This window comes from Phyllobates terribilis, unplaced genomic scaffold (genome assembly GCF_046119375.1).
Source record: "Phyllobates terribilis strain yellow unplaced genomic scaffold, ASM4611937v1 Scaffold_2__4_contigs__length_985480577, whole genome shotgun sequence".
Taxonomy (NCBI): domain Eukaryota; kingdom Metazoa; phylum Chordata; class Amphibia; order Anura; family Dendrobatidae; genus Phyllobates; species Phyllobates terribilis.
This window is the reverse complement of record NW_027362762.1, coordinates 73112725-73139191: the sequence shown is the minus strand read 5'-3', so window position 1 is coordinate 73139191 and position 26467 is coordinate 73112725. Positions and strand designations below refer to the sequence as shown.

The 26467-nt window shown below is 42.6% G+C and overlaps 1 protein-coding gene and 1 long non-coding RNA gene across 2 annotated transcripts in view; one reads left to right on the top strand and one right to left on the bottom strand.

The window, feature by feature from the left end:
- The window catches only part of MMP20 (matrix metallopeptidase 20), a 99900-nt gene extending 73859 nt beyond the window's left edge, over nt 1-26041 (bottom strand). The window contains exons 1-8 of the mRNA XM_073662120.1: nt 25916-26041; nt 18379-18623; nt 14972-15120; nt 11781-11906; nt 11543-11704; nt 10614-10740; nt 10057-10190; nt 8796-8952 (exon numbers count right to left, since the gene is read on the bottom strand). Coding sequence (XP_073518221.1) covers nt 8796-8952; nt 10057-10190; nt 10614-10740; nt 11543-11704; nt 11781-11906; nt 14972-15120; nt 18379-18623; nt 25916-26041 — 1226 coding nt within the window. The remainder of the gene's footprint in view (nt 1-8795; nt 8953-10056; nt 10191-10613; nt 10741-11542; nt 11705-11780; nt 11907-14971; nt 15121-18378; nt 18624-25915) is intronic.
- Nucleotides 12845-19814, top strand: LOC141193263 (uncharacterized). The gene is made up of 3 exons (XR_012266453.1): nt 12845-12917; nt 15028-15181; nt 19361-19814. It is a non-coding gene; the product is annotated as an uncharacterized lncRNA (long non-coding RNA).
- Nucleotides 26042-26467: the final 426 nt, after the last annotated feature.

Below are 26467 nucleotides of genomic sequence, written 5' to 3'. Positions count from 1 at the left end.
TGGTTTCGTTTTTGTATGTTTTATTGTGAGTCCGTAAAAGTGGCATAATACCTCTGACAACGTTGTTGACAGAAGTGACCTGGGAGTCAGAAATGCTTCCAGGGGTCTTCCCCATGCTGTTCCCATGTCATTTGAGCACTGTTCCCATCGATTTGGGCAATTTTTAGGCCCTCTGCAGACCGCCGGGGGGAGCTGCCTGGAAAATGCTCGAGTTTCCCATAGACTTACATTGGGCTCGTTGCTCGGGTCGAGCACCCGAGTATTCCAATGTGCTCAACCCGAGCATCGAGCACCCGAGCATTTTAGTGCTCGCCCATCACTAATAAATATACATTGGCCTGAGGTATAAATCGCCATGTGTGAACTGAATTATACTATATCAAAAAAACTCTGGTGGGTAAAATACCTGGTGTGTTGCACGCCGACCCCGACTCGCGTTTGGGATACAGGATCTGTGGATGTTATCGGTGCCTACATTAATATACATTAACAATCCACCATATATTTATTATTGAGGGGATGCAATGACTCGCACAATGGATATCAATTGATATGAACATAAGTATTTACTAGTTTACCCCATAAATCAGTGGTTCTCAACTCCAGTCCTCAAGACCCACCAAAAGATCATGTTTTCAGGATTTCCTTAGTATTGCACAGGTAATAATTCCATCACCTGTGCAAAACTAAGATAATCCTGAAAACCTGATCTGTTGGTGGGTCTTGAGGACTGGAGTTGAGAACAACTGCCATAAATGAACTGTCTTGATTGATTCTTATTTACTCCATATATATAGTTTTTTCTCTTGTGTCCGATATTCATCATCAGTTTTACATTTGATGTATCCTCCTGGTATCTTGACCTCGGACCATTACCTGACTACACCTTTGTCTCTTTCTTCTGTTAATGACATACCCTCATGGCTTGTGACCTTGGACTCCTTGACTACAATACTGGGGGTGGAGCATAGAGGGGAAGTGCAGGCTGAACAGGCAGGGAGCTGGATAACAGTTAGGAGGGATAGAGGGAAGAAGTATAGGAAGGCTGGTTCAGAACCGGCATTATTGGAGCACGACAGATCCTCTGACCGCCGGGGGAGTGTATGCTCCAGTAATGAGGGGGAGGGGGGAAGTGTAGGGCAGGCAAGACAGGTTCTGGTAGTGGGTGACTCTATTATTAGGGGGACAGACAGGGCAATCTGTCACAAAGACCGGGATCGCCGAACGGTGTGCTGCTTCCCTGGCACTCGAGTCCGGCACATCGCGGATCGGGTTGACAGGTTACTGGGTGGGGCTGGCGAAGACCCAGTGGTCATGGTCCACATCGGCACCAATGACAAAGTGAGTGGTAGATGGAGGGTCCTTAAAAATGATTTCAGGGACCTAGGTAGGAAGCTTAGGGCAAGGACCTCCAAGGTAGTTTTCTCAGAAATACTACCAATCCCGCGAGCCACACAGGAGCGCCAACGGGAAGTTAGGGAGGTGAATAAGTGGCTAAAGAGTTGGTGCAAGGCAGAAGGGTTTGGGTTCATGGAGAACTGGGCCGACTTCGCAGTCGGCTACAGGCTCTACCGTAGGGACGGGCTGCACCTCAATGGGGAGGGTGCAGCGGTGCTGGGGAAGAAGATGGCTAATAGGTTGGAGGAGTTTTTAAACTAGAGACGGGGGAGGGAAACCAAGGAAATAGGTGGGATGTGAGGCAAGCAAGGGGGAAGGGGAGAATTTAATATAATGAGGGTGGAGAGGGGGGTGGGGATAGTACAGTTAGATCGTTAGAGAAGAATAGGATGCTAAATAACCCCAAAGTTTTATCTTGCATGCTGACCAACGCAAGAAGCCTGACCAATAAGGCGGATGAGCTGCAGGCGCTTATATCGGAGGAGAGGTATGACATCGTAGGTATAACAGAGACTTGGCTAGACGATAGCTACGACTGGGCGGTAAATTTATTAGATTATAGTTTATTTAGAAGGGACCGGAAACAGGGGAAAGGCGGAGGAGTCTGCTTATATGTAAAGTCATGTCTAAAACCCAGACTAAGGGAAGATATAGGAGAGGGAGAAGAGGGGGTCGAGTCCATGTGGGTAGAGATAGAGGGAACTAAAAATAATAATAAAATATTACTGGGGGTCTACTATAAGCCACCAAATATAACAGAGGAGAATGAGAATCTGCTATTAGGACAAATAGACAAAGTAGCAAAACATAATGAAGTGATTGTAATGGGGGATTTCAACTACCCGGATATTGACTGGGAAACAGAAACCTGTAGATCTCAGAAAGGAAAAAGGTTCTTGACAAATATTAAGGATAATTATCTCTCCCAACTAGTGCAGGAACCAACGAGAGGGAAGGCCGTGTTGAACTTAATATTGACTAATAGGCCTGATAGAATAACTGAGGTACAGATAGGGGGGCACCTAGGTAATAGCGACCATAATATTATCGACTTCAAAATGCCCTTCAGTAGGGTTATCAATAAGGGAACAACAAAAACATTAAACTTTAGGAGGGCGAAGTTTGATCAGCTGATAGAAAACCTTCAACTTATTGACTGGGACAAAGTTCTTAATCAAAGGAATACGAATAGTAAATGGGAAACCTTCAAAAGAATTCTGAATACTCAGTGCGAGAGATATATACCGTATGGGAATAAAAGGGCCAGAAATAAGAGGAAACCAATATGGTTGAACAAGAACGTAAAAGGGGCGTTAAATAGCAAAAAAGAGGCATTCAAGAGATTAAAACAGGAAAACAGTAAGGAGGCACTAATGTGTTACAAGGAAAAAACGAGAACCTGTAAAAAACAAATAAAAATAGCGAAGGAGGAAACAGAGAGACGTATTGCTAGGGAAAGTAGATCAAATCCCAAACTGTTCTTTACGTATATAAATAGTAAAAGGATTAAATCGGATAATATTGGACCGATAAAAAGTGAGGAAGGCAAAATCATAGAGAAAGATGAGGATAAAGCTAATCTATTAAATAATTTTTTTTCGACAACTTTCACAAAGGAAATCGAACTAACAGGAGAAATGAGAAGTGACAAACTTAATCCTCCACTAAGTATGACAAATCTAACCCAAGCTGGGGTACAGAAACGCCTCAGTAACATTAAAATAAACAAATCACCAGGACCTGATGGCATACACCCACGGGTACTAAGGGAACTAAGTAATGTGATAGACAGACCGTTATATCTTATATTTAAGGACTCTGTTGAGACTGGGTCTGTGCCACTTGATTGGCGACAGGCGAATGTAGTGCCAATATTCAAAAAGGGAGCGAAAAGTGATGCCGGAAACTATCGGCCGGTGAGTCTGACGTCCGTTGTGGGCAAAATTTTTGAAAGCTTCATTAAAGAGGCAATTACGGAGCATCTTGATGCTAATAATCTTTTAATCCCGAACCAACATGGATTCATGAGGAATCGCTCCTGCCAAACAAACCTGATTGACTTCTACGAGGAGGTTAGCTCTTGAGTAGATCAGGGGGAACCAGTGGATGTCGTGTATCTCGACTTCTCAAAAGCGTTCGATAGCGTGCCACATAATAGGTTGGTATACAAAATGAGAATGATGGGGCTGGGGGAAAATGTCTGCAAGTGGGTAGCTAACTGGCTAAAGCAGAGGTCCCCAATCTTTTTTGCACCAGGGACCGGCTTTAAGCAAGACCAGTTTTCCATGGCCCGGTGGGGGTGGGGGCGGGGCTTTGGTCATATGGGGGTGGGGTTATGGAGGGGTGGAGCTGTATGGGGAGGATGCTGGCGGGACCTCGGTGTACAGCGCTGCTAAGTAGCAGCATTGTACATTGAGCGTCAGTGTATACAGCGCTGCTGCTTAGCAGCGCTACACACTGAACACCGGTACCGGGAGCCGCGTCACTGAAGCCAGTCTGCTGCCCCAGCACGCCCCACATAACATGTTCTGCCGGGGGCGTGTCAGTGAGGAGAGCCTGCCGCCCCACCCCGTCAGGAACACACCATGCTGTGCAGGAGGGCCGCGTCACTAAGACCCGCCCCGTGACGTACAACAGGTACCATGCTGTGCTGTGGAGGGCTGCGTCACTAAGACCCGCCCGACGCCCCACCCCGTCCTGCATAATGTTCTCTGCCGGGAGCTGCGAGCTGTCACGGCTATGGCAGAAAACATTATAAATCCACACAGAGCGAGTTCTGACCAGGCGCAGGGCCGCGGAGCTAGCTGTCAGCGGCAGGGCCGGCTCCAGGTTTTTCTGGGCCCCGGGCGAAAGAGTCTCAGTGGGCCCCTTTAACACATACCACGATTCATGATGCAGAGATACGGCGGAGAAATATATATATATAGTACAATGCAAAGATTTCACTTCATGAGTGATATCTATTGTAAATTCTACAATAGCTCAGAAACCGGTGAATCGCTCCACACAGAATAGTGGCCCCCATATAAGGCTCCATACGGAATACTGGACCCCATATAACGCCCATACGGAATACTGGCCCCCATATAACGCTTCATACGGAATACTGGCCCCCATATAAGGCCCCATACGGAATACTTGCCCCCATATAAGGCCCCATACGGAATACTTGCCCCCATATAAGGCCCCATACGGAATACTTGCCCCCATATAAGGCCCCATACGGAATACTGGCCCCCATATAAGACCCCATACGGAATACTGGCCCCCATATAAGGCTCCATACAGAATCCTGGCCCCCATATAACGCTCCATACAGGATACTGGCCCCCATATAACGCTCCATACAGGATACCGGTCCCCATATAATGCTGCATGCAGGCTGTTACCCCCCACATAATGCCCCATACAGGCTGTCCCCCCCTTATAATGCTCCATGCAGGCTGTTACCCCCCACATAATGCCCCATACAGGCCCCTCCCTTTTAATGCTCCATGCAGGCTGTTACCCCCACATAATGCCCCATACAGGCTGCCCCCCCCCCTTATAATGCTCCATGCAGGCTGTTCCCTCCCACATAATGCCCCATACAGGCCCCCCCCCCTTTTAATGCTCCATGCAGGCTGTTACCCCCCACATAATGCCCCATACAGGCTGCCCCCCCTCTTTATAATGCCCCATGCAGGCTGTCACCCCTCCTCTTTATACTGCCCCATGCAGGCTGTCACCCCTCCTCTTTATACTGCCCCATGCAGGCTGTCACCCCCCCTCTTTATAATGCCCCATGCAGGCTGTCACCCCTCCTCTTTATACTGCCCCATGCAGGCTGTCACCCCTCCTCTTTATACTGCCCCATGCAGGCTGTCACCCCTCCTCTTTATACTGCCCCATGCAGGCTGTCACCCCTCCTCTTTATACTGCCCCATGCAGGCTGTCACCCCTCCTCTTTATAATGCCCCATGCAGGATGTCCCCCCCTCTCTTTATAATGCCCCGTGCAGGCTGTTCCCCACCTTATAATGCCCCACGCAGGCTGGTCCCCACCTTATAATGCCCCATGCAGGCTGTCACCCCTCCTCATTATAATGCCCCAAGCAGGAATCCCCCCCTCTTTATAATGCCCCATGCAGGCTGGTCCCCACCTTATAATGCCCCATGCAGGCTGTCACCCCTCCTCATTATAATGCCCCAAGCAGGAATCCCCCCCTCTTTATAATGCCCCATGCAGGCTGTTCCCCACCTTATAATGCCCCATGCAGGCTGTCACCCCTCCTCTTTATAATGCCCCATGCAGGCTGTTCCCCACCTTATAATGCCCCATGCAGGCTGTCACCCCTCCTCTTTATAATGCCCCAAGCAGGATGCCCCCCCTCCCCTCTTTATACTGCCCCATGCCTCCATACATTAAAAAAAAAAAAATCAAATACTCACCTCCCTTCTCCTCACCTGCTACCTGCTGCCCGCAGCTCGCTGCTCGGCTCCGAACTCCAGCGTTGTCGTTTCTTCCCGCTCAGCGCTCCCTGTGACGGCTCAGGGGAGGGCGCGGTGTAAAGACGTCACCGCGCCCTCTGACCTGAGACGTCACAGGGAGCGCAGAGCAGGAAGACAGCTGATCTGCGGAGGCACGGGGAGAGGTAAGTATCGGGCTGCCGGGGCCCTGAGCAAGCGGCGGAGAAGGGCGGGCGCTGACACCGCTCTCCTCCGCCCATAGCCCAGCGGGGTGCGCGACCGCCAGTGGGCCCCTCTGCCTGCTCAGAGCCCCGGCATTTGCCCGGGTGCTGACGCCGGCCCTGGTCAGCGGCGCCGCGGACCGGCTGAAAAACCCCAACGGCCCGGTCCTGGTCCGCGGACCGGCGGTTGGGGACCTCTGGGCTAAAGGATAGAAGGCAGAGGGTGGTTATAAATGGAATATGCTCAGATTGGGTAAGCGTCACTAGTGGGGTACCACAGGGGTCTGTATTAGGCCGAATGTTATTTAATATCTTTATTAACGACATAGTCAACGGGATAAATAGTAAAATATCAATATTTGCAGATGACACAAAGTTATGTAAAACAATTAATACAAAAGAGGACAGTGCAGACCTACAGAGGGATTTGGATAAGCTGGGTAGGTGGAGCATTAAATGGCAAATGAGGTTTAACGAGGAGAAATGTAAGGTCATACATATGGGAAGGAAAAATGGAAGTCACCAGTACTCACTGAATGGGAAATCATTGGGGAATTCAGAGATGGAGAAGGACTTGGGCATCTTGATTGATAGCAAACTAAATTGGAGTGCCCAAAGTCAGGCCGCTGCTGTAAGGGCAAACAGGGTAATGGGATGTATCAGAAGAGGTATAGCTGCAAAGGATGAGAACATTGTTCTTCCACTGTACAAAGCACTGGTCAGACCACACTTGGAATACTGTGCTCAGTTATGGGCCCCAATATATAGAAAGGATATAAATGAGCTTGAAAAGGTACAAAGGAGGGCAACAAAATTAATAAAGGGAATGGAGGGACTGCAATACCCAGAGAGGTTGGCAAAACTAGGACTATTCAGCCTGGAAAAGAGAAGGTTGAGGGGGGACATAATAAATGTGTACAAATATGTTAGGGGACAGTATAGAGATCTTGCCCGGGATTTGTTCAAAAGGAGGGATATTACGGTAACAAGAGGGCATTCACTAAGACTGGAAGAGAAAAGGTTTCAGCACCAGCATAGGAAGGGGTTCTTTACGGTAAGAGCAGTGAGAATATGGAATTCACTGAGTGAGGAGACGGTAATGTCAGATTCACTACACTAGTTCAAGCGGGGACTGGATGCATTTCTAGATACCAGGCAGATTTCAGCATATACTTAAAAATAAAATAAAATAGTAGGTTGATACAGGGATTTATTCTGACTGCTGGTTTCAGAGTCGGGAGGGAATTTTTCCTCAGGTGAAGATTGGCCAAATCATTTGGGGTTTTTGCCCTCCTCTGGATCAACTTTAGCAATTACAGAACTAACAGGTCGAACTTGATGGACGCAAGTCTTTATTCGGCTTTACAAACTATGTTATGTTATGACTATCCTATCTCATATTGGCTGTGAGAAGTGACTCAGCATCACAACACATTTATTTAAGAGGTCTTTATCTATTCTGGGATCGGCTTTATTATGGGGTCCATATTTATTTTGAGATCTCTATTCTTTGTGGCCCAGATTAATGGACAACATATTTTTCTTCTGGAGACTGGATTTTTTTTTCTCGGGGGGGGGGGGGTTATTTATTCTGGGAACTGTTTTTACTATGAGATCTGAAATTAGTCAGTGGACTGTAGTCTGCTGTTTGGTGTGAGATATATTTTCTTTTGTTAGAGGGTCTGCTCAGGTGTCGGTAATTATTCTGGGGTCTGTATTTATTTTGAGTTCTGTTCTGCAGTTCTGCAGACTTTTCTTCCGTGTAGTAAAAATAATGTTAATTTTTTTTCTATTTGTCAGTATAAAAATTGAGCAAAAAGATTCGCAGGACCCTGGTGATGTCATCATTGCGGCGCGATGCACTCATGACATCGCATTGGGCTTACTAATCAGAAGAGGCCCTGGGGATGAGGGCAGGTAGACGGAAGCTTGCAGAGCTCTGGTCCCTGAGGCCACAGACTAGGACCACTGAACCAGGGTCCAACAAATGTTTTAGCTCAATCCTAGTTAGCATAAATACACCAAAACCAAATTATAAAATTATGCAAAAAATTAATTTTTGGTTTACCCAATTATGACGTCCATAATTATTTATTTTTCAGGCAAGTTAGCCTTATAAAAACTTGCATTGTTCTTTGTTTTTTTTTATGTTTACAAATGAATTAAAATTTTTATTATGTGGATTGTTACTATTGCGCTTGTACCAAATATGTATTTTTTGTTTAACTTAAGGATTTTGTTGACTGGTGAACAATGCATTCTTAACAGCTAAACTGGCCATCTTAAATATATATTTTTTACTATTTTACATACTGGACTGGTGCTGTTCGTCCGATTGCATGGTCATGTCACACACGCATTCGCATGACATTGTTATGGCATGTGATCGCTGCAGCCAATCAGTGGCCGCTGATTGACATGTCACTTGAACGCTGCAGCCAATGTCACATGGCCGCAAGGATGTGTAATCAGTGAAACAGCACCGGTTCAGTAGGTAAGTATATGTTTTTTTTTGGGGTGGGGGGTTTATGCACATCTTAGTTGCTAAGAAGGGGTTGTCCAGAAGTGGATAACTCCTTTAATTTTACTTGTTTTCCTTTTGTCTCCCTAGGGGACTTATTTGATTGCTTCTCAAGTGCTAAGTCATGTTTCCTAGCCATATGGACAAATGTTTATAGCATATTTAAGGATCATTATTAGACCCTTGCTCGGTGGGCTTATATGCTACCTGTAGAAATCTTCACTGACAAAGAACAGTGTCTTCTTAGAGCTCGTCAGGTGGACGGCTGCATCTATCTTCTGCACAGCACTTGGAAATCCAAAGTCATAAATAAGGTGGGGAGGTCCTTGAATCTTGAGACCTCTTGTCGCCCAGTAATGGGGACCTAGTAAGAAAATAAAAACTTCTGAATATTATGACAGCCTATTAATAGTAGTAAAATGCTGTTCCTATCTTCTTTACTTGGTGACTCACAAGATAAGAACGAGAGGCTCATTGCCTCTCCCTAATATCTAGGGCACATGACCTTTTGTAGCTGACATAAAAAGTTTCTAATATACTCTCTTTATCAGTTCCTTATTAGGGTTGAGCGAGTATGTTCTGTCCGAGTATGCTCTGGCCGAGCTCAGAGTATTTACAGCTGCTCGGTGATATGGTTAAATCGCTCCCGTGTGCATGATTTGCAACTGTTTGACAGCTTTATTATATGTGAGGAATGTGTAAGAAATAGACATTCCTCCCATGTAATAAAGCTGTCAAACAGTTGCAAATCATGCACACGGGAGCGATTCAACCATATCACCGAGCAGCTGTAAATACTCGGAGATCGGCCCGAGCATACTCGGCGAAAGGGTTAATAGAACATACTCGCTCAACACTATTCCTTATAAATTTCAAGATGTTAAGGAGGTTGTCCACTACTTTATCAATGACTGATCGGTTGGGGTCCGCCACCGACATTGAGAACAACTGATTGGCTGGGGTGCCGGGTGTCGTAGTCAACCTCTTTAACTTGCAATCATTAAAAAAAGCTTTCATTCTTTATATTGAGGGAACAAAAATGTGTCCGGGTCATGTGGACACACAAATGTACACCTCATTGCAAGACACAACTCTCATAACTGAGCTGTACTTCTATGCAGACTTGTGTCGGGCATTCCAGTATTTTTTACTGCAAGACTAGAACAGTAAAATGTTTCCAAAATCTATTAAATGGCCCTTTAGAATGGAGTGGTGGCCATATATGTCGAGCCTTTTACTCGGCCATTCCTGGATGACCCTAGCCAATGAATAGAGCAGGCCACAGCTCCATTCTAACCTGGCATTGGTACGACCTACAATTGGGATTGGTAGGGCTCAGATCACCAAAAATCAGCAAGTTATCACCTATCCTCTGGATTTTAGAAGGAAGAAATTGCAACATATTTGCAGAGTAATGGTAACATGGAATATTTAAGTGGAAATTCTATATCTTTTAAATAATTTTTACCTTTAAAAAAATATGCAGTTCCTCTTTCGGCAATTTCATAAGCAGCATCTACATTCGACATGAGCTGTGGGAAAGATGCTGCAATAGAGTTGGGTCGAAGAGTGGTAAGTTGGGTCTGTCTTCGCCAAAAAGATCTTAAAAAATAAAAATAAATATAAGAAGATATGTAGACGCCTGATGGAGGAGAACATAACTGCAAGATCAGACTATATAGAGATACTTGTAGCTGGAAGTCTGTTATCTTGGATATGCAAAATCCTCTTCAACAAGGAAGAGGACTGGACATCTAGTATCAAGTCTTCTTCCTCTCTAAAGAGGCAATTTTCATATTTAAATTTCCAGAAGAACACTGCATAGCCTATAAGTCTCCTTACACCTCACAAGGAGAAAGGTTACCCCGTTATCATAGAGACTCTTAGCTCTGCATAGGCACTGTCAAGACAAAAGTATCAGGAATTTAATCAAGACTACTTGCAAAGTTATCTGTTTTTCATGTTTAAAATATTAAGTTAAGAAAGACAATATAACGTTTAAATAGACCAACTAATTACATTCACCTATCTTTGAAAAATAGAAGTTCATTCCCTACAGCTGTTACAGCATCAAAAGACAGGTTGGGATGACAATGAGCTGGATGCGGTGACTCAGATGCTACAGAAGTTTTTTGCCCGGAATGTTTAGTCCCTGGAATAAACATAAACAGAAAAGTCTCAGCAACACAAAAATCGCAGGACCCTATAGCAAAATAGTAGTGATGGGCAGTCCAGATCTTTTTTGTGATCCGGATCACTTGGTTCCGTTTACCAAAAAGAGCCGGCTATTTTGGATCACAAATGGAGCCTTATTAAATATGTGTTCACTACAAGTGATTGAATTAACACATTTGAAGCCCCGCACACCCAAGGCAGAAACCCCGCAAACCTGCAACCAGCCAATGAAATCAATGAGTGGGTAGGGTTTTCTTTGGTGGGGTTTTCAGCTACTGAATAATGCCATTTGACCCCCAATGACAGCCGTTTAGAGATATTTAATGCCATCTCCCATTATTCATGGCAGGGAGCCGGCTCTTTGTATCAGATCGTTCGCGAACGACAATCACTACAAAGTGGAAGAAAAAATTGTCTGTGTGTCTACATGGCATTAGTGTGAAGCTGCAGCGCCCCAGTATGATATCTTTGATAAGAAACCCCAACTAAGACATGCCAGTGACAGGGCTACTGCCTTTTATGGGGCAGAACATCAATTAGGTCCCTTAAAGCACTTCGGTCTCTGCATTCTTTCTAGTTATGTCCATTACTGTCGCGTCATACAGCAAATTTTACCATTTTTAACAATTATCCAAAATTCTTTGCTGATAAATGCAATACCTGCAGTAATGTGATTACATATGGTCATAGAAGTCCTTGGTAACTGCTAATATACGTATAATATACAATAATAGGGTATTATTCCATATATTATAAGCCAAGCTATGTGTTTGCTGTACCATATAGGCCTTGTATCCCTTTCACATCATCCATAGGGAGGCGAAATCCAATAGGATGCTGATATTTGTAAGTCGGATACATCAAAGCTGATGGGTCACTTGAATGTCCAAGCCCTAAAGCATGTCCGAATTCATGAGCTGCTACTGTGAAGAGGTTAAACCCTAAAATGATAAAATGTGAGGGTACCTTTCTCATAACTGGTATACGAAGTGTATAGATTGTAAGTCATATGATTACCGTTTGCTCCTGATGTCCACCTTTCAGCATTGTCAAAGTGAGTATCTCCTCCTAGACCTTCACCCGGGGCAAATGCATGAGCCAAAGTACCTCGAGGTCCATCAAACGGATACGAGTCCCCATGGTCTAAATAAAACAATATTATATTTTATTATGGAGAGTTTAAAACCTTGTCAGAATTATATGCACTCTGTAAATGTCTCTACACAACATAATCTACGACTGTCAGTATCTCGAGGGGCCTGACGATCAAGAGTCTTTGAGCTTTCTGACAACCTGATTTAATTTGATCGATAATTATTAGGTAGGTAATCATAAAATCACTATATTTATAAATGATGCTGTTTTACGCCCTCCAAAAAAATTATTACAAAGTTTGCTGCCTGTTGTCAAGTGTAATCCGTCTGTTGCAGAAGAGACAACTAGACGAATTACAGGATATGTGGTTGGATTTTGTTTTTTGCTCTCCTGTCTGTCAGTCTGCACATGGGCACACTACAAAGGCATATTTGAAGATCAGGGTAAGCAAGACATTGGACAATGGCAGACGCCGAGCATGCTTGGAGGTAAGATAAAGGAAGTTAAAGCGCCTATAAAAAGGAACAGATCCCTCAAAACAGTGGATAGCAACTTAAAGAGAATTAGAATTGGGACAGTTCTTGGACATATTAAACGAGTAGGTGCATCAAAGCAGTTTCTCCTCGTAGTTGGGCATGAGGGAAACATGACCATGCTTTTCTACAGTTTTCGTGAAAATAAAAAAACAGGAAAGCTTTATACTCTTCCTGACAATGGAGCAATGTCGGGTCCTTGTTTTTGATACAGGCTCGGGTGCCATCATCTGCCTCTAACAGCAGAAAGCTGAGCTCCAACAACTGCTCTTAAACACCTTCTCACTCATCTCACATTGCCCTCATTAAAATAAAAACACTTATACTCCCCTCCGTCGCTCTCCCCTCCTTCGGATGTATAAGTAATCAACAGGGAGGTAGCGGCCAGCAGCAGTAGTTGCTTCCTGTTGATTACTTATGCATCCGAAGGGGGAGACAGTGAGGCTAGTGCTGATTGGGCGCAGGGCTCACGTGACGTAAGAACCTCACATGAGCCCCGGAAATGTGAGTGCCGACATCGCTGGAGGTGGGTATAAGTGTTTTTATTTTAATGGGGGCAAATGTTCAGAGTGAGAAGGGGTTGTCCTAGTAGTGGACAACCCCTTTAATCATTTTAATGTGTGCAGTCTGGGGGTTCCACACACCTATTGGCTCCCTGCAACAAAACTATGGGATGGCAATGTTATACCCTCTTTGATGCCATCTTGGTGCTCCTGCGCAGCTCAGCTACAGGCAGAGCTTCATATGAGACTGTCATTTTTACTATATAATTCAATAACGTGGTATTGCTTTATATAGTGTAAATGATCAGATGCTTACAGGTTCAAGTCCTCTAAGAGGATTAAAAAATAAAGTAAAATGAAAAGTTTTAAAAATCGAAAAAAAAAAAATTCAAATAACCTCTCATTTTCCATTACAATTAAAGAAATGTAAAAAATAAATAGATTTGGTATTGCTGCATTCGCAAACATCCCATTAATTAAAAAAAAATACAATTAAATAGCATGATTGGTAAGGGCTGTAAAGAGAAAAAAAATCAAAAGGCCACAATGGCATTTTTTTAGTCACCGCAGCACCGCAAAAATATGCAACAAGTGTCAAAAAGTCACATGTATCCAAAAATGGTACCAATGAAAACATCATCTCATCACTCAAAAAACAGGCCCCCACACAGCTCCATTGACATAAAATTGAAAAAAAATTCTGAATATGCCGACACAAGTGGAAAAAAAAAATTTGGGGACATATTAGACGTATTTAAACATATTAGACATATTAAAAATGTTTACATTTTTTTCACCATTCAAGTAAAAGAATATATACAAATTTGGTATTGCCGTTATTGTACTGACTTGGAGAATTGTATTATGGGGTCAATTTTATCGCACATTAAAAACCGTAAAAACAAAACTCAAAAGAGAAAAAGTTGTTTTTTTGCTATCTTATGGCCCATGGTATTTTTTTTCCTATTTTCCAGTACATTAAATGGTAAAATGAATGAAACTAAAACTCTTCCCACAAAAAAAACAAAACTTGATATGGACATGGTGATGGAAAAATAAAAAAAAGTTATGGCTCTTGGAAGATGGGGAGGAAATAAAACAAAAATTGCAAAAAATGGAAGAACCTCCAGTCGGGAAAGGGTTAAATAAAGGCAGTGGGATAAAGAACGTTGCCTCAAATGACAATTGCAGTGGGAGATTAATAAATTGCTCTAATGGCTTCTTACAACCAGACTACCCTAATGTTTGGACATCCTTTATTTAGGAGAATATGTTAAAATTAGACCAGATTCGTATTTATCTGGTCATTGCTCCATTCAGTGACTACCATGCTTGTCTGGCTGTGTTTGTTACGGAAGCTAAGACCGTTGAGTAAACTAGGAGGAGCTACTGTAGGGTACCGGTGGAGCTACTACATTGACACATGTTGATGCTTAAAGGGTTTGTCCATGACTAGGACAACCCCTTCTTGATGCTGATAAAATAAAAAAGACTACACTCACATCCTGTGTCAGCATCATTTTAGCAGTGTCAGCACTCGCGTTCCCGGGTCCGCCGAGTGATTGTAATGACAAGTGAGCCTGGCGCCAAATCAGCACTGGCGTCACTGTCCCCGACTTCGTACGGTTAAGTAATTAACAGGAAGAGTGCAGCTCTCACTTCCTGTTAATTACTTAACCATACAAAGGCAGGGACAGTGACGCCTGAGCTCATTGGGTGCCAGGCTCACTTGTCATTACAATCACTTGGGGGACCCGGGAACGCGAGTGCTGACACCGCTGAAATGGCACCGGCACGGGAGGTGAGTATAGGCTTTTTTATTGTATTGAAGCCAAGTGCGGGGTATGAGAAGGGGTTGTCCAAGTAGTGGGCAACTTCTTTAAGAATAGTGGTGGATGGGTTGAGGCGTGCCGTTGCCTCCTTGCTTTGCCTATCAATGAGAGTTCCCCTATAAAGGGGACTGTTCCAAATTTTTAAAAACAGTCCAAAACCTTGGCCTATGCATCAACATAATTTGTCCTTTACAATTGTAAGTGTTGAGACATTATTGCCACATACCGGTACACTCGTCTCATACCTCCGGACTCAAAGGAAATCATAATGTCCGCTTCTCCTTGGTTTGTTTTCACAAAGGATAAAGGTGCCGCATCGCTCCAAGCTTTCAGACCCATATCGATGGCTCTATCAACATCTAACTTGCTCATGCTGGTTGTGTACTTGTCAATCCTAAAAGAAAATATTATTTGCAAACTCGACTAACGACTAATCAACACTTTATAAAATACAGGTATGATATGTCTCAAAGATATTTCTTCGTTGTACAATTTGCTCTGTTTCACCCTGTGTAAGATGAGATCAGAAACATATTTCTGTAGACAATCAGTTCCTTTTTGCTAAATATTCTCAGAATTTCTTGCACAAATTGCTCGCAAAATAGCAATTAGATCATTTTTTAGAGACAATTCTTTTTTTCACTCATTGACTTTACACATAGGTTCCAATAAATCATTATTTTTGCTCCTTTATTTTGCAGTAACAGTTTGGGTTTAAGGCATTTTTATGTTTGTACCTAATTCATTATGACTTTTACAATAATTTTTTCAATTGAAAACTAGGATGCGACATGATAATCTTGCTGAAAGGATCATGTAACACTTAACTCCAAGGTCACGTTCACACGTTCAGTATTTGGTCAGTATTTTCTATCAGTATTTGTAAGCCAAAACCAGGAGTGGAACAATCAGTGGAGAAGTATAATAGAAACACGTCACCACTTCTGTATTTATCACCCACTCCTGGATTTGGCTTACAAATACTGATGTAAAATACTGACCAAATACTGAAAGTGTGAATGTGGCTTAAAAGAGTTAAAAAAAAGGCAAAGAGCAAAATAAAACATTTTCATTTTGCATCAAATTCATCAAGTTCACCAGTTAAAACAGAAAGAAAAGGCAGAAAATTACTTAAAGAATAAGTAAACTTTCATTTTTTATCATTTTCTACAGCAAGGAAGGTTAGGAAACTTTGTAAATCACTTTATGGCTATGTTAAACATGGCATCTTTTGGATGCTGATGCAGCCGACAGATTTTCCAAGGTGAAGCACCTTCAAGAAAACTCCGGCGGTTGTTTTCCAGAAGCGGCTTTGCCAGCGTTCCTGCCGTCATTCTTGTGGAGTCCTACCCACCCAAATAAAAACATGTCCCTACATTTAGCTGCTTCAAGTTTTCCGAACCCTGAAGCTGTTAAAAGAAGTGACATAAGACGGAACATGTGCACAGCAAGTTGTCTTAACATTGCTGTGCACATGTTCATTTAAAGGGGCGCTTTTGTGGTGCTTTTGTGTCACGCACAGTGTGGGAAAGACTAAGTGCAACATGAAGGGATGAGGGGAAGGAAGCCCAGACACTAGGGAAAGGGGGAGTGAAGACCCTTAGGCAGATCTAATCTAATAACACCCTGCCTCCTCTACAGTCCCAATATTTGTTCCGCACCAATCACCAAGCAGGAAACCTAAGCCCCAGAAATCCCTAGACCTTGGCCCTGAATAGGGAGTGGGAGGGGATGAGCACTGGTTAGTCCCCACTATAAACTAAAGACAACAAGGGAGACAAACAAAGGGGGAAAAACTTAGCTTGAGCAGACTCCAGAGAGATAACATCAAACGTCATCCATGAGCACCAGAGAGGATGAAAACAGGCTGCTATAGCTCCATGCCTTCACAAGGGAACATGTGAATATCACCGGCGATCTCCTGCAGCCATGGAAGGGTGTGTAAATTGACAACAGGAGGGAGGTAGCTGCTGGGTCCTAAGGCAGAAAAGTTAAGAAGGCGTCTGCAATGCCAGGCGCAGCAACCTTCTACAAACATCCAGAACTACTGTCTGTTACACCTGACACACCCGTGACATTTTGCAGGCGGATTCCAGGTGACTGAAAAAGACACCGTGAGCACATACCCTTTTAGAGAATTTGTCTTCATTACTGTAAAAAAAAATTACACGTAAGTGACTCCCAACCCCTACTTTTCCCCAGTCTATTTGCCTGCTTTCAGCTGCATTGAGTTTAGAAGGTACTCATTTGGAGTACTGATGCTTGCAGTGATGGGTCAACACCTGCCTCCTCCTCTGAGTGTTGTGCTGATCAGAATAATCTCCAGCAGCAGCTTATCCCCAGAGTTTGTGAAGCACAGGTGCTAAACTGACCAGACTTGGACTGGCCCACAGGGGAACAGGTGAATTCCCCATTGTGCCCCTATGAAGCGGTGAGCCCTTCATATGAGCAGAGTTTGGCACAGTACACATGATGCACTATACCATATGCCGATAAAGGCATCATACGGCATCTTGTTATTATTTTATGGAAGTATAGGCTGAAATTATACAAACCACTTAGTATCCTCCATCCCTGGTCAATAATATTTACTCTCAGTGGTCCAAAAGGAGATGTTCTCCATCACTGAAGGAAAATAATTAAAACTTAGCCTTTAATCATATAGGATAAAAATATTGGCAGAATGTGCACATATTAAAAAAAAACATAATGCTTCCGCGTTTCGGGTAAAAAAAAACCTTCATCAATAATATTACTAAGCTGAAGAATGGGCCTCCAGAATCAATGTCACTGTCGGGCCCTTGGTAGGTATCCCAGTCCGACTCTGAAACTGACCCTTTCACTGCCGTCATCAGTGCTCCAAATGGGTACGTTCTAATATCAATACAGCTAAAGGCAGCAAATAGACTGCTGAAAAACCGAGGTGTGGAAGCTGCTTGCATGCAATTTTTTTTACTGGACTGAAGACAATTAACTTAATAAAGTGTTTTTTCAAAGTTTTCTAACTTTCCAATCTGGACAAAATTAAAAAATTGCAGTTGATTAATTAGTCCCTTATTGAATGTTAATAAAAGTCACAGAGATGTCTAACAGTTAGGATAAAGCTGGGGAAATATACCCTAGGTAAAAACTTTGAGTGCCATTTTACTGCTAAAATTGCCTGCAGGGTCAACCTGGCCTAGTACATGAACACAGTACCCAACTATGGGCTTATATTCTAAAGAGATAGATTTGTCTCAAAGAGGACCATGTTTTCTTCCATGGAATATAATTTTTTACACCCATACTCACCCTATTGTATTTAGTTTTGTACATCATATAGAAATGTAACCTGTCTAAAATAGGAAGCAAAACTTTATGCAGACCCCTCAAAGTAAGGTTGAGATATCTGTCTGCCTATTGGCTGTCTCCCCTCCCTAGAGGTTCTATCATGGAGTGATTTTTTGATGACTGTAAATGATTTTATTGGCAGCAGGCATTTGTACAGTGGTCTTTGTGTTGAAGAACAGCGTTTACCCAAGGTATGAGATCATCTTTTGTAGATTATAAAAATCGAACAATAGGAACTACGTTTTTAAGGTATCTCTGAACTGTCATGAGCCCAACAATTTTACCATAAATGACGAGAGATATTGACCACTAAAATAGTCACCTGTAGGTCAATGTCGTCTTTTTCCATTTCGGCTCTCCTGGGAAGAGGTGGTAGTTGGCCACATCTGGCATGCCACAGCGTGGTTTATTCATCACAGCCATGGTCAAATAATCTAGTGTTCCGGTAACTTGTAAACCAAAGAACTTTTGCATTTTCCTTATTTTCCGTGAAAATGATGCATCAGCTGTCACCATTTCAGCCATAGTCATCTGCCCTTCACTGCTGTAATATTTATCAAGATATTCCTACAAAGGATAATATGATCAAAAAGTATTTCTTATGCATTATAAAAAAAAATGACAATAACTATGGGCAAATATTCCACTTAAATCTTTAGTCAAGTCAACATCAAACTTGTAATTTTAATTTCAAAAGCGTCCTTAAATATATATACCATTTAGCACTTCAACATTTCAAATGCTTATTCACTATACTCATTGGATACTGCTATCCAATGAGTTCAAGAAGTGACACACATGTGTTTGAATAAAATATACATTTTATTATTGATTTTTAAAAACCATATATTAAAACAGAAAGGAAATAAAAAATACACTGGGGCATAATCATTAATGCAGTTTTATAATATTAGTCACAATTGGACTATAGTCTAAACAAGAGGTTTTTAAAAATCAATAATAAAATGTATATTTTATTCAAACACATGTGTGTCACTTCTTGAACTCATTGGATAGCAGTATCCAATGAGTATAGTGTATCAACATCAAACTTGTAGCTCAAGGAATAGTCAGATAAGTGACCTTCTTATTGGGGTTCTCTGGGAGCTGAAAAATCTAACTGAAAAAAAGAAAATGTCACCTACGTTTTGACTAGGAAGGTAATCTCTATGGAACATTAAAATGGCCACAATCCTGTTACAAAGACAGAATCTTGTATTAGAATGTTAATAGGACAGGAGAACAGACATCTGGGAGCATGTGCAGTAGGAAACTCAAACATCTCTCTCCTCCTTCACGTATAGGAAGATGTGATCCAAGTGGATAATACTGGTGATACTAGACTAGAGCGATGAGGTAAGAAGAAGCTGCTCACACTACTGTCCACCATGTCTATCTGATCTAATATTGAAGATACCAGGTATGATGAGGTAAGAAGATGCTGCTCACACTGCTGTCCACCCTGTCTATCTGATCTAATACTGGAGATTCCAGGGGTGCAGAGCTAAGAAGAGGCTGCCCACACTGCTGTCCACTTTATCTGATATAATTCTAGAGATACCAGGGGAAAGGAGCTAAAAAGAGGTCGCTCACACTGCTGTCCACCCTGGCTGTAAGCCATAATCATCAACATTAACAGAAATAAACACTTGAAAGAGATCCCTCTGTTTGTAATGACTCTTCACTTTTTGTATTGAAGAACTGAAATAAATTAACTTTTTGATGATATTCTAATTTAGTGAGATGCACCTGTAGTACATGGTCAGGTGGTTATACTAAAATTCACAGGTTTTAGCCAAATGTGCATGTGGGACTCCAAATCTCTATACAAATATAACTTTTATGAGGTGGGTTTATAATTCTATTCTCTTACAATGCTAATGGTTCAAATAGAGTGATATGTTTCCACCAAAAAGTTTCAGTCATAAAAGTCAATAGAACTTGTCTTGTAATCCATCATCATTCATTTTTCTGAAATTTCAAAAATCTCCCATGACTCAAATTTGGAGAAAGATTTATTGTGTGACTCGCGACTGAGTATTTTACAGCAGAAGTTGCCTTCTTGTTATTTCCGGCAGACATTAATGAATATAAAAATAGTTAAAATAGGTATATATTTTGCCATTTCGTTATATAGCAGATATTCAATACTTTTGTGCATGAGCCCAATAATGCAGATCAAACATTCAGGCTTTTGGTGGATTTAAAAAAAAAATTGGCCAGGAATAGGGAAAGATGTAAAGTAGAGAAATAAGTAATACTTACTCCTTGAATGTGACGTGCCCCCTGGAGCCGTGGGGTACTCGGAAGCCGGGATAGTCGGTTCTATTGGGGTAGTCACGGTGGCGTTACCCGGTCCGCGGCCCAGGGTGGTCAATAAATAAAGAAAAGAGGGGAATAAAGTTTTGGGGATAAAGTTTTGTGAAGCCACCTGTGGTATGCGGCTATAGGTGGCCGCCACTGATGTTCAGATCCACTGGGGCCGTTGGTGACGCAGCAGAGTTGGTTCAGCTCTCCACGGGTAGAGCTAGGCCCCAAGGAAGTTAAATAGGTGATTTTAGATGTTGGTGGTGTAGTGCAAAGCAGGTGACGCAGTAATTAAGTAAAGGACACAGCGGGGTGCAGTCTTTAAGTTTTTACTCATAGTTCTTATGGTGCTCCAAGTTACGACTGCTAGCCATATTATAACAGCCCACTGAGTCCTGTGTCCTCGGGGGAAGTGATCCAGCCAACTCTCGGATAACTTGGGTGCACTTGATCGGGACACCCGTTCTTGTGTACCTTCCCGGGTCGTCTCTCTGCGCTGGCTCTCGCCCTCCTGCCCTGAGCCTCACACACAGTGTCCTGAGCCAGTGGCCGCGGGCCTTGTCAGGCGACATCCTCTCTGTCCCCTTGGTCCTATATGACCCACCTTTTCAGGGAATGTGTGTGGTTTTGGCTACGGCACTTAGAGATACCACAACCTCCGGTTTGCTAGCTGAGTCTTGCAGTCCTCCACTAGTCTGGGGTCGGTCCCCTACTGCGACCTGATCCCTTCATGGTCAGTGTGAACTCGGGCACTCGGGTGGACTCCGCACTTCCCGTGCCCCTAAGATCCTTTCTCTGTCTCTGGAGCCCTTCTCTGACTCCTTCGCTCCTCTTGTTCTTTCCCTTACTGGGCCCCTCTGACTGGGCCCTCACTCTGTCTGGACCCTACTCCTCAACGGTCCTCACTCACTGCGCTCTTGCTCCTAGGACCCTTTCTCTCTTCACTCCCTGTGACAGACTCCTGTCACCAACTGCTCTGACTTGACTAACTGACTGACTTTCTAGATCTTTCTACCTTTCCTTTTGTACTACATGTCATGTGAGCCACGTCACCAACTGCCACTCTACGTGGTCCCCTCTACCTTCAGTCCTTCCTTCAGTGCTCCCCTAAACTACTTCTTCCACCCACCTCCTCTACCTAGTTCCCTCCTCCAGACAGGGACAGGGACTGTGCTCTCCCTCAGGAGCAATCTCGACCTTACCTACTGGAGTGATGTGGTGGTGGATGTGGGTGTGTAGGTGCCGAGTAGTGCTGCCTCCTTACCCGAGAGTGGAGTACCACACCTCTTGCTGAGATGCAGTACCTCTGTGATGACTGGACACCCAGGGGTGCCACAAATGCCTCGCTGCTCCTACCGTTGCAGCTACTTTTGCACCCATTGGTGCCAGATGGGAAGAAGTCAGTCACCTGATCGCTGCAGCAATAATGTTTTTCAAGTACTACATGTGACTATTTGGGTAAGTCATTGGGCGTCAATTCTTCCGGCACCAACAAAGACCATGGAAGATGCAGCACTGAAGGGTAAGTAACATTTATTTCTGAAAGGCAGGTGCAGACGGCCATAGATTCTCTCATCCAAGAGAATCAAGCTGATTATGCAAATGACACTCTAATCAAACTCTGGTCAAATTGTGAACATAATGTGATCCAATACTCTAAGACGAGGAGAAGATGGAGAAAAAAATGTGATCAGACTGCAGTCCGATAGTTAAAATGGACTCATTGACTTGCTTGGTCGAGTGTGATCCGAATATATCTGCAATAAGATGGAGAGGGGGCACCAATAGCGCTGTTACCCAGACAAGTAGTGATATAAAGGAAAAAGGATGCTCACCTTGATGAGTTGTGAAATGCACAACTCATATGATGGTATAGTGGAATGCTGCAGGAGACACCAAACCTCAAGGGTCCGAGTACCATAAGTATTGGATGCAAGAAAGTGCCTCCGGGTCAAAAGAAGGGATGTATTACCCAGTGCTTGGTTAAGAGTCCATTTATTTAGAAGCTAAAATCAGATGCGTTTCGTGGACGTCATCAGTGCATAGCTTGTGTCAGGTATAGCAAGGAGTGGACATATATATACCAAAAATGTGAAAAAAAACTGTCGCCTAAACAAGGTGGCCATTAAGGCAGAAAAGTACAATCAATAAAAAGGCATAAATTTGAGTATCCATCTATGTATATATGCATCGGGAATAAAATATTACTAGCATGATTAAAAATTAATTAAGAACCGATATAAAAAATAATTAAGAAATAATTGTGAACATAATGTGATCCAATATTCTAAGACGAGGAGAAGATGGAGAAAAAAATGTGATCCGACTGCAGTCCGATAGTTAAAATGGACTCATTGACTTGCTTGGTTGAGTGTGATCCGAATATATCGAATCAAACTCAGGCGTACTGGGATTTTTTCCTGGGACATGTGCACAGCTCCATTGCATAATATTGGTTCGGGTGCGATTCGACGTTTTGTCAGATCGCACTCGGGTCATGTGGAAGAGCCCATACTTTGAATCATATTCTACTTGTTTGCATGTTTAAAAAAAATCCCAGAAAACTTGTACAGTTTTAGTTTTCCACACTTGGGTCTACCATCATGGCTCAGAGTGGTTCCTACAGCAGTGTAAATTGCCCCAAATGATCTACCATGTGTCATTATTAATACTGGTGCAACCTGTAAGTAAATTACTTACAGTTCTTAATAATTTGTCAAAAAATATAATTTTTTCTACTCCCATCAGGGCTAAAACATGACATTGAAATCCAAGATTAATAGAATAGTAATTTATTCTTTAGACATTACTATTCATTGGCACTAAGGCTAAAGCACTTAAGTTGGCCATACACATTAGATTAATATTGGCCAAACCTACTCATTATGGCTGGACCGGCTGACTATCTAATGTGGATGGGGGTGTCCAACTTTTCCTCATATGTGTGGTGAGAAATTGAATTTCATCATGCCCGATCATATTGTTTTACGAGGTATAAGCCACTGGAAGAGGTGTCTGGTAGAAGCAAACTCCTCTCTACCTATTATAAACACATGAAGGCTTGGCTGTGCATGTGTATGATGAGGTGGGGAGAGATAGGTGTCAGCCAAATGAGCATTGGCCAACAGCTGTCTAAAGTGTATGGCCAGCTCTAGAATAATTATTCTTCTTAAGTTGTGGAATCAGCCTCACTGTCGAAGCACTCGCCAGTCCTGGATGAGGTGTAGCATCCTTCCTTTAGATCCAGGACATGACGCTTCTGTCCATCATACAGGAAGATATTCTCCTGCGCATGTTGGAATTGGAATCAAACGAGTTAACAGGAAAAATACACATAGCAATATATAGACATAATGTTCCCAAATGACATATCGAAGGATAAATCACAGCATCCTGGCCACTAACGCATTTCGCGTTTCGCACTCAAGCATCATCAGGAGATTAAGTACTCATTCTCCTGTGCATGTAAGAACAGGAAGTTACTAGTTAAAGGAGTTTTCTGGTCACCACATATTGATAGATCATGAATGTGAGATTGATAGGGGTCCGACATCTGACATCTCTACCAATCAGCTGTTAGAAGCTGACTGGCAAATAGAAAGTGGCAAAAGCCACTGCACATAGCACTTTGCAGCAACTTGTTTACATCTTAGGGACACCAAAGCTTTTAACACCTTATTCTTGGAGGTGCCATGTGATATACCCCTGATCTTATATTGATGACCAGTCGTCATTAATATGCTGTCACCAGTATGAAGAATGTAAAATGAGTTTGTGTTGAATATGGGAGCAGGAATCACAATGATTTGGTTGATGGGGCCCCAGAATAAAAATTTCAGAAGACCTAGTTAAATCAATATACTGAATTTATACACGTTGTTTATTTAGTGCATGAACACGCAAAACTTCACATTTTAGTCCCAAATAACTTCGCATTGATTTACAGTCACACATTAAACAGCGTCAAGAAAGATGAGACAATTTCCTTCAACTCATCCAACTTTCTGATGATAACATGCTTGCGGGTACAGTCATGATTAAGATAAAATCTTGTGTCACTTACAAAATAGATGACTTTGCCTTGTAAATAAAGCTGAATATGTAGCTAAAGATCACAAACAATGACTAATGGAGGAAGTCTACATTTTTAGGTCCACTTTTGCTGCTCCAAATTAACAAACTATCAAAGAGGATACCTAATATGGTTTTATTACCCTCAATCACCTCAATCTACACTTACTCTCTGAATCTCTCCCCCTCTTACAAACATAAATTCCTTACATGATGCCGATGCTGCTGCTGCCTTATATAACACCACAAGAGCTGCAGCTCTTGAATAGGTCTCCCCGGTCATACATACCAAAGCTTGCACAATCAACCCTGGCACACCAGCCTGACTAAAGAACTGAGACGTGCTTCCAGGGTGCCTGACCAAAAAGGTCCCACTTCAATGAGCACTTCATCGCATTCAAAACAAGCCCTCACTACTTTCAGGTCCACACTCACTGCAGCAAAACAAACATACTTCTCATCTCTCGTATCCTCTCATATCCATGCCCTAAACAGCTATTCAGTACTTTCAATTCTCTCCTCCATCCCCCAGCACCTCCTCCCTCTTCACTCATCTCAGCTGAAGACTTTGCCTCATTCTTAAAGCAGAAGATTGACACCATCAGACAAAGCTTTTGACATTAGTCCCCACAGTCCCTCCTTATATCTACTCAACTCTCCTTCTCCAAAACCAGCTTCTCTGCCATCACGGAAGATCAACTTTCCTCTTAACTCTCCAAATCAAACCTCACCACCCGCGAACTTGTGTATGTTTTAAAAAGAACTGCAGCTTTTAGTTCTAAGCTTCTACCAAAGAGAGTGAACCCCTAAAATATATGTATACTTCGCTTCTCCTGCTCTATGACATGCTGCTGACGGATCAGATACCATATTCAGAACCACAGGCTCTTTTTAAAACGGCCTTAAAGCCAATAGTATAGGTAAAATGCCTAGTATGAAAAGTCCTTCATTGGTTTTAGATTACTTTTTTTTATAGTAGAGGCTAATTTACTAATAACAATATAAGGGAATTATTATTAGTAAAGGCGTTATACCAAATTTGGAACTTATCCCCTTTCCATTGGATACGGTATAAATTCCTGATTCCTGGGGATCTAATCACTGTGATCCCCAATGATCCCAAGAAGCAGGGCTCTGAAGAGTCCGGTGTGAATGGATTAGTAGTCAATTACATACACTGCTGCTGCTCTATTCATTCTTAATTGGAGTGCCAAAGACCAGCCAAACGATGCTACATACCTCCATACACCTAAATAAGCATATACTGTATATATATATATATATATATATATATAAATACAGATCTACATAAGAATAAATACGCTAATGCATAGATACACCTACATAGGCATAAATATACACAAACATACTTATACATATATAACCATAAGTATGCACATACTGTACACACACAAAAGCATAAATATGCATACACGAGCACATACAGAATAGACACACACATAAGCATAAAATACACAGACCTTTGCCATGTACACATCTCTCAAGTTCCTCGTCCTATGTAACGCATATGGAGCGGGAGCAGCCGAGGAACATTTCCATAAAAGAATCCAAGAACATAACATCCAAAAATGAGCAGAGCCCTCCATTTCTGGCCCAGGGAACTACACTGGACTCTTAGATGTATATTTATAAAAAAAAAAGTCATCTTATATACTGCAGACTTGTTTATAAAGAAGCGGCTTGGATGATTTATGTCTCGGTGCACGGTGTAATTATTGGACTGTGATTGTGAGGGAAATACAAAAACAGTAATTGCATCAGGTAACATGATAACATATTCTTAAGAGCAACGCCAGGCTCAGCTAACACTAAAGACAACCTGTTATAACTAGACCCCGATGATATATGGGATGATAAGACATCATGGTCGGAAGAATAAAAGGAACAAGGCGAAGATGAAGACCAGCAACCCGATGGCTTGATACTATCAAGATAATGGTGGAGAAGACCTAATTAAGCTTGCACAAACTTGATCTTCCTACAGATTGCCCTAAACCCAGGACCCCTAAGCA